This window comes from Cystoisospora suis (assembly GCF_002600585.1).
Source record: "Cystoisospora suis strain Wien I chromosome Unknown contig_470, whole genome shotgun sequence".
Classification (NCBI taxonomy): domain Eukaryota; phylum Apicomplexa; class Conoidasida; order Eucoccidiorida; family Sarcocystidae; genus Cystoisospora; species Cystoisospora suis.
The window spans coordinates 733-16,589 of record NW_027153271.1 but is presented as its reverse complement, the minus strand read 5'-3'; the positions used below and the strand labels follow the sequence as shown (position 1 = coordinate 16,589).

At 47.6% G+C, this 15,857-nt stretch overlaps 3 protein-coding genes across 3 annotated transcripts in view; 1 reads left to right on the top strand and 2 right to left on the bottom strand.

The window, feature by feature from the left end:
- CSUI_001173 (trichohyalin) overlaps window positions 1–2,115 on the bottom strand; it is a 15,941-nt gene extending 13,826 nt beyond the window's left edge. The window contains exons 1-2 of the mRNA XM_068061379.1: window positions 1,599–2,115; window positions 161–345 (exon numbers count right to left, since the gene is read on the bottom strand). Of these exons, the coding sequence (XP_067926647.1) occupies window positions 161–345; window positions 1,599–1,829 (416 nt within the window). The 5' untranslated portion in view covers window positions 1,830–2,115. The remainder of the gene's footprint in view (window positions 1–160; window positions 346–1,598) is intronic.
- Window positions 2,116–4,776: 2,661 nt separating this feature from the next.
- On the bottom strand, window positions 4,777–11,927 carry CSUI_001172 (uncharacterized protein). Its single transcript, XM_068061378.1, has 8 exons — window positions 10,925–11,927; window positions 10,213–10,395; window positions 9,561–9,775; window positions 8,859–9,029; window positions 7,785–8,003; window positions 6,723–7,088; window positions 5,907–6,084; window positions 4,777–5,502 (listed from the first exon to the last, which is right to left on the bottom strand). The coding sequence occupies exons 1-8, from the start codon at window positions 11,037–11,039 to the stop codon at window positions 5,300–5,302; spliced, it is 1,650 nt and encodes a 549-aa protein (XP_067926646.1). The 5' UTR covers window positions 11,040–11,927; the 3' UTR covers window positions 4,777–5,299.
- Window positions 11,928–13,937: 2,010 nt separating this feature from the next.
- CSUI_001171 (39s ribosomal protein mitochondrial precursor) overlaps window positions 13,938–15,857 on the top strand; it is a gene marked incomplete at its 3' end in the record, with an annotated part of 2,632 nt that continues 712 nt past the window's right edge. Inside the window, exons 1-2 of the mRNA XM_068061377.1 lie at window positions 13,938–14,112; window positions 15,008–15,222. Of these exons, the coding sequence (XP_067926645.1) occupies window positions 13,995–14,112; window positions 15,008–15,222 (333 nt within the window). The remainder of the gene's footprint in view (window positions 14,113–15,007; window positions 15,223–15,857) is intronic.

The following is a 15,857-nucleotide window of genomic DNA, read 5'->3' as shown; positions in this document are numbered from 1 at the left end:
GTCCCCGCACAGAACACAAACGGCAGAGATGCAGAGGAGAGCATGTACATACACCGCAATAGAGCTGTCAACACAGATGTAATGTATATATGTAGGGTGTACATACACCGCAATATATACATCTTGGAGTAGAGACCCGGGTGGGGTCGTCCGTACGTACCGGTCAATGAACTTCCTGGCGGTGAATCTGCGGGTCCTTAGATACTCTTGGTGTCTCTCCCTAGCCCTGCGCTGACGCTCGACAAAGGAGAACCTGCGAGAGATGCGAAGGCGCCTCTTAGACTCTAGGCGCGCACTGACGCGTTCGTGAATACTCATAGATAATTCGCTTCGACTGCATAATCGCTGCATAGAGCAAACCATACACGCCGGGATCCGATGAGTGCGAGGTGAGCCACCAGCAAAGAGATATGACACATCAGAGAGATAGGCGGATAGACAGAGTTCTTAGGGGCAGTCTCACGCGCGAAGAAAAACGCAATATACACAAGGCAAAGATAGACGTTTCGAAACAGATCTCCCCCTTGGTCGGTGATTTGGAGACACTAAAGAAAAGAAGGGGTTTTCTAGTTGCCGTTGAAAAAGATGGGACAGCCGGAGGGGGTGGGATACTACTCTTCTCTCGTGGCTTACGCTACGACTACACACTTCACGGCCATGCACCCTGTGGACGCCGTGTTTTTCTTTGAAAAGGAAGCATTCCGTTGAGAGACTTCCGAGATGAAATGGGGAAGAAGATGTGAGGTGGAAGGGGCAGAGGCTGAAAGGAAGGACCTATGCACCAGAGAGAATCCTGTAGAAAAGCGGAGTCAAAGTGATAGGAACACCCGCCCCGCGGACAATAGGAGATGTTGTGCCATGATCGCGGTCTGCTTGAGATGCCTTAGTCCAGCAGCAGGTTTTGTTGATGTGCCCGCAGTAGTGATACATATGTCAGCCCGCGTGTTCATGTGTGTGGCGCCTTCACTGGCACACCCAGATCCATGTGAAGCGATGAAAACACAGCATCTTATGAATGTCATGAAGTCTACGGGAAGAGACTCCCAGTAATGGAATGGGATCCCGGAGACATGACCGGCTGCTCTCTGCTGACAGCAGACCTCGGAGGCAGTACACACACACAGGAGACTGCTTCGTCGGAGAAGAAAAAAGGCCCCGCGGAAAGAAATGAAACGGAATCCTCCCAGTAGTAGTACGACTGCAGCGTGTAGAACCGCCAGCAGCGATCTTTGCTCTGTCTGCAGTCAGATTCGCTGTTCCCATAGAAAGAACGGAGAGACGCAACCCTTGTTCCTCCTTGGGACTTGAGGTCATATCATTAGATCGGTTGCAGTTGACGATGCTCTAACAGTCGTCCTCCAGAACAGAAACACCAACGCTCAATCCGAAGTCTTGCCTGAGACGTGCCCAGACACCCGAAAGCTCGGGTGTACATGCAGTTCTTGCGACTCCCCCCGGAAACCTTCATTGTTAGAGCAGCAGTTGAAATAATTACGTTTTCAGTCTACTAAGAGGAAAAGGACATGAAGGGTAGCTTGTCTTGTGGAGGTCTCCTTTGCCCGGGTGGTTGTTGTGGCCGCGAGGCGAGCGATCCTCACCTGAAACTTGACGACGTATCCGCGTTCCATTTCATGCTCATCAAGTACGACGAAGTCATTCCAAGTTCGGGCCTGTTGATTTTCGTAAGAACCGGGCATTCCCAAGTCAGCTTCGTCAGCCGCTCGCTTGTTAGTGACGTCGCCGCGGGAGCAGACAGCAGCGAGTGAAGGATCTTGTGGATCTCGCAGCTGCGAGGTTACCTCCGAAGACGCTGGGTTTGTCCCCGGCATGGTGCCGAATATCTTTTCGGCTAGAAAAAAGAGAATCTTGCAGGCCTGCGAGAAAAAGTAGGGCCTCCGGCGGGTAGTACACACTGGAGTACGATATGGTGAAGATTTTGAGGTCTTCCGGGAACCTTAGAAACGCTGACGCGGCCACCCACGGGAGGTGTTGATGATGACGGCCCACGCGTCCGGTTCTTACGTTGTAACACGGCCGCTCCCGAAAGACCTTATGGGGCTAGATGTACTCAGATGCGCACAGCTACTTTCTTGCCTTGAACCCAACCGACAACCCTCTTCCAGTAAATATGTTTTGGTGTGACGGAGCCTATGATACAATAAAAAACGCAAGCTGGGACGGTAGAAGGTCGCTACCCTCAGTCTGTGTGTGTGCGTGTGTGTGCTGCCGTGTGTATAGCAGGAGTTGCGGACTTAGTGGTAGTCGGGGTGGAAGGAGGGTCAGGGGGTTGACTGCACACGCGGGAGTTGTAGCGGTTCTTGCAACATTCACGAGGCTTCTATTTCGATGGGCAGTCTCTCTGGAGCAACAGTTGAAAGACTGCACGGGAGGAGGAGAACTACCTTGAGTCTGAAACACCTTAGAAAAAAACACAAGCAGGGAGTTGTAGTACTCCCACGCTGTGAGGGTGTGCGATCAAGAGTCTCCCACCTCATCTAACAGCTGCCTGTGCACCGGCAAGAAACGGGATGTCGTGACGTATTCTATTCCCCGTTCTCGAGGAGCACGGAGTGGAGCATAATAAGCGCCTTTTGCTCTGTCATCTCACCGCGCTCCTGCTGCCGCTGCTGCTTGTCAGCTTAGATCTCCGCGCGCAATCGTGTGCAGCCCAGCTTGTCCGGCAGCTTGTCCCACTGCTGGGATCTTTGACAGAGGTAGCCGGTTATACTCCAAGCGTGCCCGAGGAAGGTGCTAACGAAATAGTGCTGCCGAGCAAATGGCATGAATATGCAAGGCCACGTCCGTGTTACGAACTGCAGCCGACCTCTGCGGGTGTACTCGGCTTTCCTCCTTTTTTTGGGTTCATTTCTTGCCAACGAACTGACACAACATAAGACGAGAAAAGAACGCGCTATTTCAAGAGCGGGTGTTCGAAGTCTGTTCTTCGGGTTTAGGCGCCTTTACTAACGTGGCATTTGCCGGAGCCGACCGCTCCTCAGAGATTAATGACAACTCCAGCCAGCCGTTAGCACGCCTCCTGAAGTTACTCAAGGGTATCCTGGGTTGACTCACTGGAAGCATATGAAGGTGGTGTAATCGTGTTGTTGGCCAGGCAGCCCTACCGTGAGTAGCCTACGTGAACGGGGGGAGACAACCTGCCCACTTCTGGCACCACACACATGACGTCGAGACACTCCGGGCAGAGCATGGTTGATCACACGCAGAAGAGTCCTCGCCAAGTACTTGCTAACCTTTTTCGGATCGGTGCCAGACCCGGGTAGCGTGCGCCTAGGTTCCGACCATGCAGGACGGAAAAAATCGGCATGTGATATTCACCCGCTTCCGGCATAATCACGACGTACTGTGTTGCCTGTCATCCGGTTGCGGCCCCTAGGTGCTCACGGCAGTGAAACACACACTTGTTGTACGGAGTGCCTTGGTGAGCCTGAACTACGAAAGTCACCCGGCAACAGCACCCTAGTTGTATCCAGACCACATGTTGGCATCTCGAGAGGTGGGGACGAACATGAACGCTCGTCCGAGAGGGTCTGGATATGCTATCTCGTTATCAACTGTATGCAAAGAGAGGCATGCTTGAGTTCGACGGAAAGTGTGTTTTCGTGGTCTCAATCCTGCGAACCAAATGACCATTACACGCCGAAGAAAATTGAAGCCTTACTCGGCTCGAGGGATGTCTTCTTTACATAAGCTGGTCAGGAGATTTTACAGTCTGCCTTAGGGCTGAGTCGAACCGGTATGCTTCGGCAACGTACACTCGAGCTCTCTCCCGCTACTTGCACATTACTTGGCCCGCTTGCGTGCCGCAGTTCTCTACGCGAAACTACTGGCAAGTAGCCCCGAAGAGGCGACTCGAAATGAATTGAGCCATTGCCTAAGCAAGCACGAGATAAAGGCACTATCCAACTCAAAGTTCCAGCCTCGACTCTAACACACCCGCTACATGTGTATTACCTACACTGATACGTCCCGCCTCCCCTGCTCGTTATCTCAGTGCAGGATATCTGCGCGGAAACCCAGCGGCGCAGATCATACGCGGTGCTTTAAAGGCAAGTGTCAACACCGCGGGAGAGACTTGAAAAATTTGCCAGTACGGAGACGGGCCCGTTTTCTCCGGGTCTCTTTTTTCTCATCAGGTGTTTTTCTACTGACTCGGATGACGCACCAACACGCAAAGATCACTGAAAATTGCTTCCGCATCAGCAATGCCATTTACCTTCTTTACTTTCGGTACTTTTACTGTCCTGACCACTGACAGTATTGTGAGAGGTCTCATCTACGGGGACGCCATCGGGCGTTTCAAAAGCTAGCAACGCTGGATGGCAACCTCTAGCTAGCCACCCACACATCCTCCCGGTCGATTTCGGTGTCTGCCTATGGAAGACTGCGAAACTTCAGCAGCCACCTTCCTGTGTTTTCCTGCATGCAGACCGCCCGCTCCTCACGCACAGGTTGGCATCTTCTCAACCCCCTGCGCTGCTGGCAAACGATGTTTACCGTGCACTCCGTGTTGTTTGCCACGTCGTCGGTTCAGTAATGCATCTTCATACTTCATTGCCATGCATAGGGTTCATATGATTTATACCATCGTGCTTCAAATGAGGCGATCGATGGTGTCAGTAAAAATAATAAAAACACCTCCACCCCCTTCCTTCCTTGCTCCCCGCCCCAAAAGTGGGCCACCACTGGGAAATCTAGACAGACATCCAATGCACTATTCAAACGGCCACTCGTCTGTCTATCGATCTATCTTTGTGATGGTTGGAGCCACGTAGCAACTCTTCTTTAGTTCCCCTCTACAGGGGACACACTGTGGTTGCTCCGCACCACCCACTAGTCGGAGATAGAGAGAACGTCACTACACCACCATGCAAGGAAGAAAGGAAGGAAGATTGAATCCCCTGAGCCATTGTCGAAGACTTCTACTATTCATCATCATCGTGGGTTTCACGGTATATGCTAAGCACGAAAAACGGTAGGTGACAGACATCATACCCCGAGGTCTAACAAAGCACAAAACACCACCATGTACCTAGTCAAAGAAGCAAACAACTTCATTCTTTCCCGTCCAATTCTTAGCCTCATATTATCGATGATGGATGACGGACACTACCCCTCCACCTGCTCTGTATGAGAAATAAAAGAAACGGCTGCACATCACGGACGGAGGGTAGCAAGTACTGGCATTAAGGAATGACAAATACATCGGAACAACTGCGTTCTCTTTTCTTTTTAACTGTTTCGTCTAATTAGCTATCAAGAGTGGTCATCTTTACTACTTTTAGGCCTTGATGGCAGAGCGGTCAATATCTTTGAATACGGTTTTCTCCATATCTGCTACGAGAATCTCAGAATCCTGAGTGTCGTTGAGAGAGGACACTCCGATGCGGAGTGCATGCAAAAACCTGCCGAGGTGGTCCGTCGTCTTGTACAGATTGGGGTTCAAGAGCTCAAGCATATCTGTTAGTGTGTCGACTAAGTCGCCTACAGGAAAAGAAGAAGTACATACATCACCATGACCACCGTCAAGCCCAACATGAAAAAGTGACACGTAGAATGACCAGGCCTGCAAGGCTCCTGTCACTCTCTCTCCTCGTAGTTCACAAGGCATATGACATGCAGTAGAACGTCATGGAGGGAATACCTTATATATATACATATCAGCCTACACACTTGTTGTGAGATATGTCCATCCAGCCCTCTCTGTGGAACAAGAAGTGAAAACTACACATGTGTATGCATGCGCACCATGCAGATAGGCTACACAGAAATACAGACACGGAAAAAACAACACGTACAGATCCTATCGATAACCATACACTACCTATCTATTTATCTATCTACCGGGTTGATGTACGTACACATGACAAGTTGAAAAGAGAACTTACTAGAAGTCTCGAGTCTCTGTGTTGATGCGATGAAGTCATTAAGCATATCTTGAAGTAGAGGCCGTTTCGCTTCACTCAGGGTCGCGATCGCATTCTCCAGGGGGGCGAAGTAATCTTCAAGAGAAGAAGCTTTCCGAACCTCGGCTGCTATCTCCTTCAGTCTTTTGCTTAGCGCATCCTGTCCGAGAGAAAAGGAAATACGAAAGTCCACACCCACAGACGAGAAGCTCACAATCACATGCTACCTTAGCGTAGGCCTATCAATATACACACATTCATACATACGTATACAAACCTGTCTACCTAGCTATCCTGCATCGTGCCTCGCTACCTATCGTGGATCTATCCATCCATCCTAGAGGTACCCGCCTATCTGCTTTTAATCTATCCAGATCTAGCTATCTGTCTCGAATGTATCAATCTGTCTTTAATCTATCTAGATGTAGCTATCTGTCTCCAATTTAGCAATCCATCTCTGATCTGTATCTAGGTCTATCTTCTATCTTTGATCTACCTCTCTTACATCCCTCCATCTCTCTATAGCTCCAGAATATCCCTCCAGACGAACTTCTGAATGACAGCAGAAAGACACCCGTCATCCACTTCCTCTTCCTCAGCATCAAAGAACAATCAAATGAGGAGAGAGATCTCTCGAAATTCCTCTACTAAAGCGAAGTCCTTAGCAATCCTGCTCCTACGTACTATTCCCTCAATTCTGTCTATCCACTCAGCCAATTCTTCCCCGCTCTCCTCTATCTCTCTCTTAAAACAAGAGGCACTGAATAGACATCATAACCATACATGCTGGAGGCTTACAAGCATTTCAGCAATGTGTGCGGTCTGCACCATCGCCTCGCTCCGGTGCTTGTTGACAATTGTCTCCAGCTCATTGATAAACTTAACATTCGCTTCTCTCTCTTTGTCGTTAGCAACGTGATGATGCGCCCTGAACCCCCGGGCAAGAACTGCCAATCGGGACTTCTCTGTGGGCACTAGATCACTCGTTACATCTTGTCTTCTGGTCGTCTCAATCATCTTAAGAATCTCTTCTATCAGTTGATTGAAGCGACTCAAAGCACTTTCATCGGCCTCCATTCTCCATTCCGACGTTGTGTACGTCAACCAGTGGTCTGCCGAAGGAGGCTGTACGTACTTCTTCTTCAAAAGGAGAACCGTTGTGGACTGACGATGGAGAAACACAAGAGAGAAGATAACGATGAGGCTAAAAAGACACGGAGATAAAAGGGACGAAAAGAAAAGACACCATCCCCAGCTACCTACCTGTATGTCTACACAGACATACATATATGTATGTATATACGCACATGTAGAGAGTTGTAGACACACCTGCATACTTGGAGGGGGTCTGTTGACATCTATGAGCTGTCGTTCTGATAAGGATGATTGTATTCCCAAACAATCTTCCTACCAAGTTCTCGCTTCTCAGATACGAAGAGAGAGAGAGACAGGCAGGTAACCACCGAACGTCACTTAGTATCGCCACTTTCACTACATCAAAAAACACGCCCACTCACCTTTCTCCCTTCCTTCTACGTCCCACGTACATCTATGCTTGGTAGTATGTATAGTATATACATATATATATATATATATATATGTATATATGAACCTCATGGAGATGACGATCGATGGACATGTACCTATACTCGAAGCAAAACTGCACAATACATAGGTGTACATGTAGCAATCGAAGTAACTATGACTCCATGTCTTTACACGTATGCAGGAGAGAAAGAGAGCTGTACGTGCCTGTGAATTTATGCATGCCTACATACATACAAACATCTTTCTCTCTCTCTGTCCTCCTGTCTGTCCTTGTCTCTCTCTATGTGTTATGGTTGAGAAGAAATGACTTACAGCAGCATTTTTGGGATCCATTTCGTCAGGAAGTAGAAGAAGATCTTCACGGAAGAGCTCGCTTAAGGCCTTCCGAGCTTCACGTGTGAGACGATGCTGCATCACGACAGTCGTCGATTGATCGATCTCTGGAAAGAGCTTTGCGGCCGCAGCTACAGGGTACGAGCCTCCGATGATCAAGACGTCCAGAGGCACATCTTCGAACTGGTCTTGGATAAGCTGGAGAGAGAAAATGAAGATGGCAATGATCAGATCAAAATACACTTACACCCCTGGACAACAAACCTACCATACATATGTTGACCTATGAAGGAGAAGAGTAATCGTCGTAGCCGTAGGCAATAGAATAATTATAGAGATACATACGCACACCCATTCGCATGATGCAGTATGTACTGACTGAAATCTGACTGTTCTCCGTTGCCTGCCTGCTTGCCTGCATGCCTACTCCCACCTCCTTTATTGCTGTCTATCGCTCTGTCTGTCCTCTCTCATTCACATCGGCCTATTGACCCATGCTCTACATGTGCTGGGAGAGATAGGTAGACGGATGGTAGACATGGACAGATAGAAATACACATGGAATGATGATGGACCCGCATAGATGGACCAGATATAGACAGATGACAAAGGCAGACACATCAACACTGTTCTGAACACGTTTCTCTCCATGAAGGCCTCATCGCCTCCATGGTTCCTTTCATCTATTCTGTCATACAAGCGTCTCTAGGCATGCCTGACAGAATCCTACGACCTCCCACCTACCTATGCTCCCTTCTGTAAGAGAGCTGAAAGACGTCGAACACCATGGTCATGCTACTGCTATCCCTACTACGACTACTCCTCGTCTGATTGGCTACTAGCTGAGCTTCGGACAGAGAGAGAGACAGAGGGAAAGAGCCGAGAGAAAAACGCGCTTTCCACGTATGTGCTTGTGTGTGAAGGTCGACAGTTTCTTTCAAGAGGTGATCGGCTTGGGGAAAGATGACCCCGCCACACACCCCGAGAGAATGGACTCCTCCTACTATCCCACCTCCTACTACTACTACTAGTGCTACTCCCCCTCGTACTTACCGATTGAGCCATGCTGAAAAGGGCCTCATTGCTTGCACGTGCGTCAAGATCGTTAGGCTTCATGCAGAAGAGATGGACTGTCTGGTCCAGTCTACACACGCTTGGAGAAGAGGTGAGAAACTTATTACAAGCTTCGGCGTCCTTCTCAAGAATGATCACCTTCTTAGCTTTCTGTTGTCCCAAGCAACACAATGGAGAAACGAACACCTTTACGACGAAGTGGGCCCGTAGGTACTGGGAATGGATGTATACATAGTATGCGATCACACTGTCCTTCCTCTTCCGCAGTACAGAGCGTGAAGGGAGGGAGGAGGATGTGAACAACGTATGTTCCTAGAGATGTCTCTTATCCATCGTATACACTTTTACCCTGGCAAAAAATCAGGATACCTATATACACGTTGTATGTACACTCGAATACACACTCGTGAAGAGAAGGTCTACATTTTGTTTGCTCGTCTCTCCCCATGCAAATGGTTCTTCTCTCACACCTCCAGTCCGTATCTTTACACCTAAGAGACAGAATCCATTCATAGATACTCTCGCCGATATACAATTACAGCAACACATGATCCATACACATACAGATCTACAGATCTATATAGACATACGTACGAACACAAGGGTATCTACAGAGGTATGCATGCACGGCTAGAAAGGCGTTTTTATTTATCTTGGTCTTTCTCTCCCCCTATCTCTCACCTTGGCGAGTTCGAGTGCACCCATGCTGACACCTAACTGAAAGACAGTGTGGCCCTTCACACTCGATCCTAAGACTTCTTCCAGATGCTGCTTCGCGTTGTCACGAAATTTCTTCGAGTGTTCTTGATCTGATTTAATGAACGAAGAGCCGTCTGAAGTGTAAGATGAGAGAGCAGCTCTTCTGTCGTCAGACCGCTTCTGCACATTCTGCTCGCCTGCATCAACAAAGCACTCGCCCCATACACAAGCAAGCTAGGACCAAGAAAGCCACATGTAGAGAATGCACATCAACGAATCTACATACAGATACATAGACAGATTGGAGAAAGACAGATCCAGGATGGATGGATAGACAAATCCAGGATAGATGGGTAGACAAATCCAGGATAGATGGATGAATAGATCCACGAGAGATGGCTAGATAGATGTAGATATACATCCTTTTTATCTAGATACCTTGTATATATATATATATGTGTACATAGGTTCAGGATGGAGTTGAGTATGAGTACATCAGTACAAAGACAAGTGATATACACGCATAGCCGCAAGAAATCGAGAGAAGGAAATGACGCCACTCCCCCTTCTTCTTACAAACCTCAACACTTTGGTAGTCTCGTTCTTGGCATAGGAGAGAGGAAAGAGAGCTCACGTGTTTCGACTGAGTCCTCGCTTGCTGTGGAGATGTCTAGGTCCTCTTCTTCACTAAAAGTAGTCTTGTTACTTCCTGCGCCCTGGCAAAGAGTCTTCATATCGAGATCTGAGCTTGTGCCGTTTTCTCCAGCTCGAAGTTCATTAATACGCGAAATAATCGCTTCACGGGACGTTAAGTTAGCTGCAAGGAGAAGCAAAGAAGACGATAGATGTACACCATACACAGACGACAAGATAGACAGAGAAAACAGAGAGAAGAAAGAGAAAAAGGAGCTGGAGAGGTTTGTAGGGGAAGAGCTACGAAGATGATGCAAGAGAAGAAAATGGATATTCGTATGTATGCACAAGTGGGTAGATGGGATAGTGTTGAGGCATTTACACATCTATACATATGTCTATACAGATACTTATGTATACAGAGAGATATACATAGGGTACATACGCAGGTACCGGACTACATCGAGAGATGACCCGACTATAGAACAGTGTTAAAACTGGGAAGAGATAGATACGGGATAAGAAGACGAAGGGACTCGCACCCACCATTAAGGCGAACCAAACATACAGCCGGAAGTTCGTTGAAAGAGGAGAATGAGATAAAAATGAACAGATGGAATCCCCTCCTTCCAAAGGTATATAGAGAGAAGAGGACAAAGGAAGAGACAGAAAAGAAAGAGACAGAAAAGGAAGAGCAGCCGAACATAACTTACCAAAGAGTTGCTGAAGAGACTGATGAGCTTCTCCCTTATGAAGATAAGAGGAGAAAACGAGAAGAGTTAGAGAGGCGCCCACTAGGAGGCCAGGGATTCTTGTTACACGCGTCATGATGAAAAATTTCTGGTGTATGTACACTGCCGAGCCTTTGAAAATGAGTCCGTTCGTTAAATCCTTCAGGAGAGAGCGAGAGGATCCTACCTTCTTAAGAGACTACTACCTTCCCCCTCCTGTATTTCGACAACCACCTTAAAGCCTAAGACCTACACGAATACACACACGACGCTATCCCCCGGTAAGACTCTCTCGTCTTCCCTCTTTCTCTCAAACAGGCAAGAGAGACCTAGGGTGCTTGCTAAGTCCGACGGTTGGAAGAGAGGACAAAAGCAGAGAGAGATGACTAGACTCCTACAGAGAGGGAAATCTCATGGTAACCTCGCTCCGCACATAGACAACCTAGGGGGTGCGGTTGACCTGCTTTGTTTTCTTTCCAGTAACTCTTTCAAAAGATTCCACATGCAGTCAGGTAGAAAAACCACGAGGAGGCCGGCTTCGATCTCTCTTCCCTCTCTAAAAGATAATCGGGACTGTACGGCCTCCTGCCTGTCGGGATTGCACCAACCGCCTCAGGCTCTGTGGGTCAGAAGGCTTAGGGATGCTGTCTTGTTACAAGTGTTCTCTCGCCAAGAGAACGGACAACACGGAAGAAAGAGAGATGAAGAATACAAACAGAAAGAACGAGCTCACACTTCACACCGGAAAAGGACAATGAGGTGTCACATGCCTGACTACTTGCTACCGTCCGTCGGGTACGGTTAGTTTAGTTCATCGGTTCTCGGCCGGACAGTCCAGCCAGTATCGACACCTGAACGGTGAGGGATGAATGCACAGAGAAGAGGAGAGACTTTTCTCCGTCCTTCCTTTCTTTAAAGCCTAATACAATGAAGCCAAAACAAAGGTCATCCACACAATCCCTAAGAAAAGAAAGAAAAACTATTGTGGTTGGACGGGGCCCCGGTCACAACCAGGCCGTCCGGTAGCAAGCCATACCGGGGTGTCTGTACACCTGGCGGGTCGATTGGCTAGCACCTCCCCGCCCTCTTCCGACTACTAGCCCTCTCTTTCTTTCTCCATTCCTCCTCCTCGTCCGAGACCTCCTCCTCCCCGTCCCCGGGGTTTCCTTACCTAGCTAGATTCGCCGGCTGAAGAAGTCCCTATGGAGAACGCATCATGACACATGGTGCCGATGGAAGAAGAGTTCTTCCCCATCAAAATGAAAGAAACTAAACAGTAGCTACTTCCGAACCTATTTTACACCCCCCAGAGGATTGCCGACATCCCTTGCGGGGACAGTAGGAGTGAAGGGCTTTCTTCCTCCCACCACAATCGGCCGATCCTACCAACACGCAACTCCCCCGTCGTCATTTCTCCCTACCCCTGTCCGTCCACCGTCTCTCCGCGGGTCTTCTTCGGCGCTTGCTCCTGGATAATAAGACAGTCAACATATCCTAGCATCTCCGTCATCGTCATCATCCATCCCTTGATCTGTCCCCATCATAGCTCCCGTCTTTTCTGGGAGAAGCGAAGGAAAAAAGTGCGTTTCTCTGAGGCTTCGTTGTGCCCCTAATGAATCATAGCGGCCCTCCCAAGCAGTCTCCACTCCGTTTTCTACGGGGGCCTCCATCTAGCCCTAGGAAGAGTCTCTTTGGTGTATCTACAATGTACCAACTAGGACTTGAACGCATGCATGAATGATGGCATACATCATCGGCTCACCACGATGAATGGACGGAGGCGGGCGGGAAGATCACTATCACGAACGACCCATTCAATCTCTGACCAGAGAGGAGTACGACCCGACGAGAAAGAGGAGACTCAACACACAGATTGGCTGAGGCGCCCTAGCGATGTGTGTGTATGTTCCTCTTTCGCTTCTCTAGTTGCTTCAAAAAATCCGCCCTTCGGGGAGTTGTCCTTGTTCTTTCTTTTGAAATGAAAATTAAGCTACCCAATTCTATGATGCCATTCCAAGCATTGAATTCCCGGATTTCCTCGTTGTCTCCCGTTGACTGTAGATTCCGGAGAAAGAAACACACCGATGAAAAGACGCATGCAATGTGTCATACGAAGAACTCCAGTCGTTCTTCTAGTGTTATCTCTCTCCCTTGGCTTAGAGAGACACTTCATCCTTCCCCTCTTCGCTTCAAGGTTGTTCTCTTCTTCATCTTTTTCTTTCTTCGTCATGATGTGAATTCTCTTTGCTACCTCCTTTCTGCCACATCTCTTTGTTCCCCTACCGTCTCTCTCTTCCTTTCTTGCTTCTACAGCTTGACAACCCTTTCCTTCTTTGCTGCCCCCGTAAGCCATCTGTCTGTTTGCTTCTATTCTTTCTCTCTTCTCTCGCCTTCTCTTTCTTTCTCCGCAGTATTTCTCCCATCCACTCAACTTCTCTCGCTTAAACCACTACGGACTCCGGCAGCGCATCTCCAATGTCCCTCGTTCGAATCATTGCCTGACCTTTTTGCCTCTTCTTCTTCTTCCTCTATTCTCCCTTCTCTTTCTCCTTCACACTTTCTTTCTTCTTTCTTCTTCCAAATCACCCGGTCCTGAGGCGCCAGAGAGAAAGAAACACACGTAACGTCTCTCTTATTCTTCCTCTCGATGGTGTTATGCAGGTGTAGATTCCTTTCACGTCAAGACTCTTTTCTCTATCTATATCTCCAGGAAATCCCTTCATTTTCTTTTCTCTCTTTTTCTTTTTTTCTTCCTTATGTCCTGGCGTCACTGTCTTTTTTTCTCTCAACATGAAGAGAACGATCTCTTCTTATCTTCTTTCTCCTTCTCAACTTCTCCATCTTGATCTTCTTCTCTCCTTCTTCTTCTTCTTTTCCCGTTCTCCTCTCTCTCTATAGGCCATGCTTCTTTCTCTCTTCTTTTGACTGCGATTTCTCTTGTCTTCTTTTCGTTTTTTCTCTTCCTTGCTAGAAACGGAGATAGGGAGATAGTTAGCGAAGCATAGGGGAAAGAAAGAAGAAGAAAGTTCAAGAAAGAAGAAGAAAGGAAAAGATGATGCGGATGAATGGAGGTCTATTGTCGGCTGCGAGGGGAGCTCTATGGCAATTAAGTACTCGGCGGGGCATTGCAACGACACCTCCCAGGAGAGGAATAGAGGAGCTATGGAAAGGTAAGCCTCTATCTTCTTCCCCTTCTTCTTCTTCCTCCTCTTCCTCTTCTCTTCTACTTACTATTGCTTAAGTTTCTCATAGAAGCTTATGATAGATCTCATAATAGAACTTTACCTGCCCCTGCAACCCCTATCCATGATCTATCAGATACTTCTTCGCCAACAACGCCCGGAGATAGTCTCGATTCAGATGACTAAAGAGGAGGAGTCATGGTGGCTGTATGAAGTCTTTCTCTTATCATCTTCTTCTTCGTGTGTATCTCTTCTATCTTATCTCCTCCTGATCTATCACTACTACTACTATTACTATGACGTGTAGCTAGCTGGTTTCACTGTCGTGCTTTTTTCATCTTCTTTTCTTTTCTCTACCCTGTCTCTTGTTCTTCTCCTTCTCATCTTTTCCTCTCTCTTCAGCTCGAAACTGCGCGTCTATCTGTATGTATCGCTGTATGTATCTCTCTATTTATCTATTGATCTTTCTGTAGCTTTTGAATCACGTATTTACTCATCTCCTCACACGGACATATCACGTAGCTCATCTAACAGGTGGGTAGAAGGAAGAAATCTCTGGGCCGTCATCTCTCGTTCTCTCGGCAATACTCCAACCCCGTTACCTCTCTCCCTATATCTATACATCTGCCTATCTATCTATATCTATCTACCTATTTTCCTGTACACATGTCTCTCTCCCTCGCTCTCCGTCTATCTACGTAGATGTGGGTCTTATGTCCGTTCTCCGATCTCCACACATCTCTCTATACACCCGCACATCTATCGTTCTCTCTCTACCTCCCCCAGTCTCTCTCTCTTTCTTTCTCTCTCTCTTTCTCTTTGTATGTTGTTTGCATGTGTTCCTTCCTTCTGCCTGTCCTTTTCTTCTTTCTTTCCTTCCTAGGGGGTTATCTCGATCCATCCATCGGTGCGAAAGAGAAAGAGAAGAATGCCATAGCCGGAGATGCTTGGCCTGCGTGTCTCCTAAGGCTGAAGTCTTTCGAGGATCTGCATGCGTTGTGGTATCTTTGTCTTAAAGAGAAAAATCTCCTCCTAGGTGAACGCTGGGCTGCTCGACAGCATAAGGCCGATATGAAGAATCCTGAAAGACTCCAGAAGGTAACGAGGAGGCAAACGCACACCCTAACTTAAACACTTCAGGGAAAAAACAACTTCTTCTTTGTCATGATCATAGCTCTCTCTCTGTCTTTACGTCTTTCGTGAATTAATGAAGACAAGAAGTCGAAGAAGAGAAAGAAAGAAAGAAAGAAAGAAAGAGATTGGAGGATGGTGTTGAAGGTGAAGAGAAGACGATCTTTTTGTGCCTGCTTTTCTTGCATGAGGAGTCTTGTTGGTGTCTCACAAAGACAACACCCCTGTCCTGACTATGAAGATCTCGATCTTTGCATCTGTTCGCGTGTCTATTTATATGTGTATCTATATCCATTCATGTATGTGGATGTATCTATATCCATCCATGTATGTGGATGTATCTGTATCCATCCATGTATGTAGATCTCTCTCTTTGTTTATCGCTTTCTCTATATGTACCAGTCTGTGTGTCTCCCTATCTATTGATACCTACATGTATGTGCAACGATGAGCGGAGGGGCCGGCAGTGTCTCCTTCTTAAGTCTACGCGTGCATTCATACACATTCATACGTACATACCCGTACATCTCTTTACGTACATACTCACACAAACATACATACATATACATACATATACATACATATACACATACATATATACA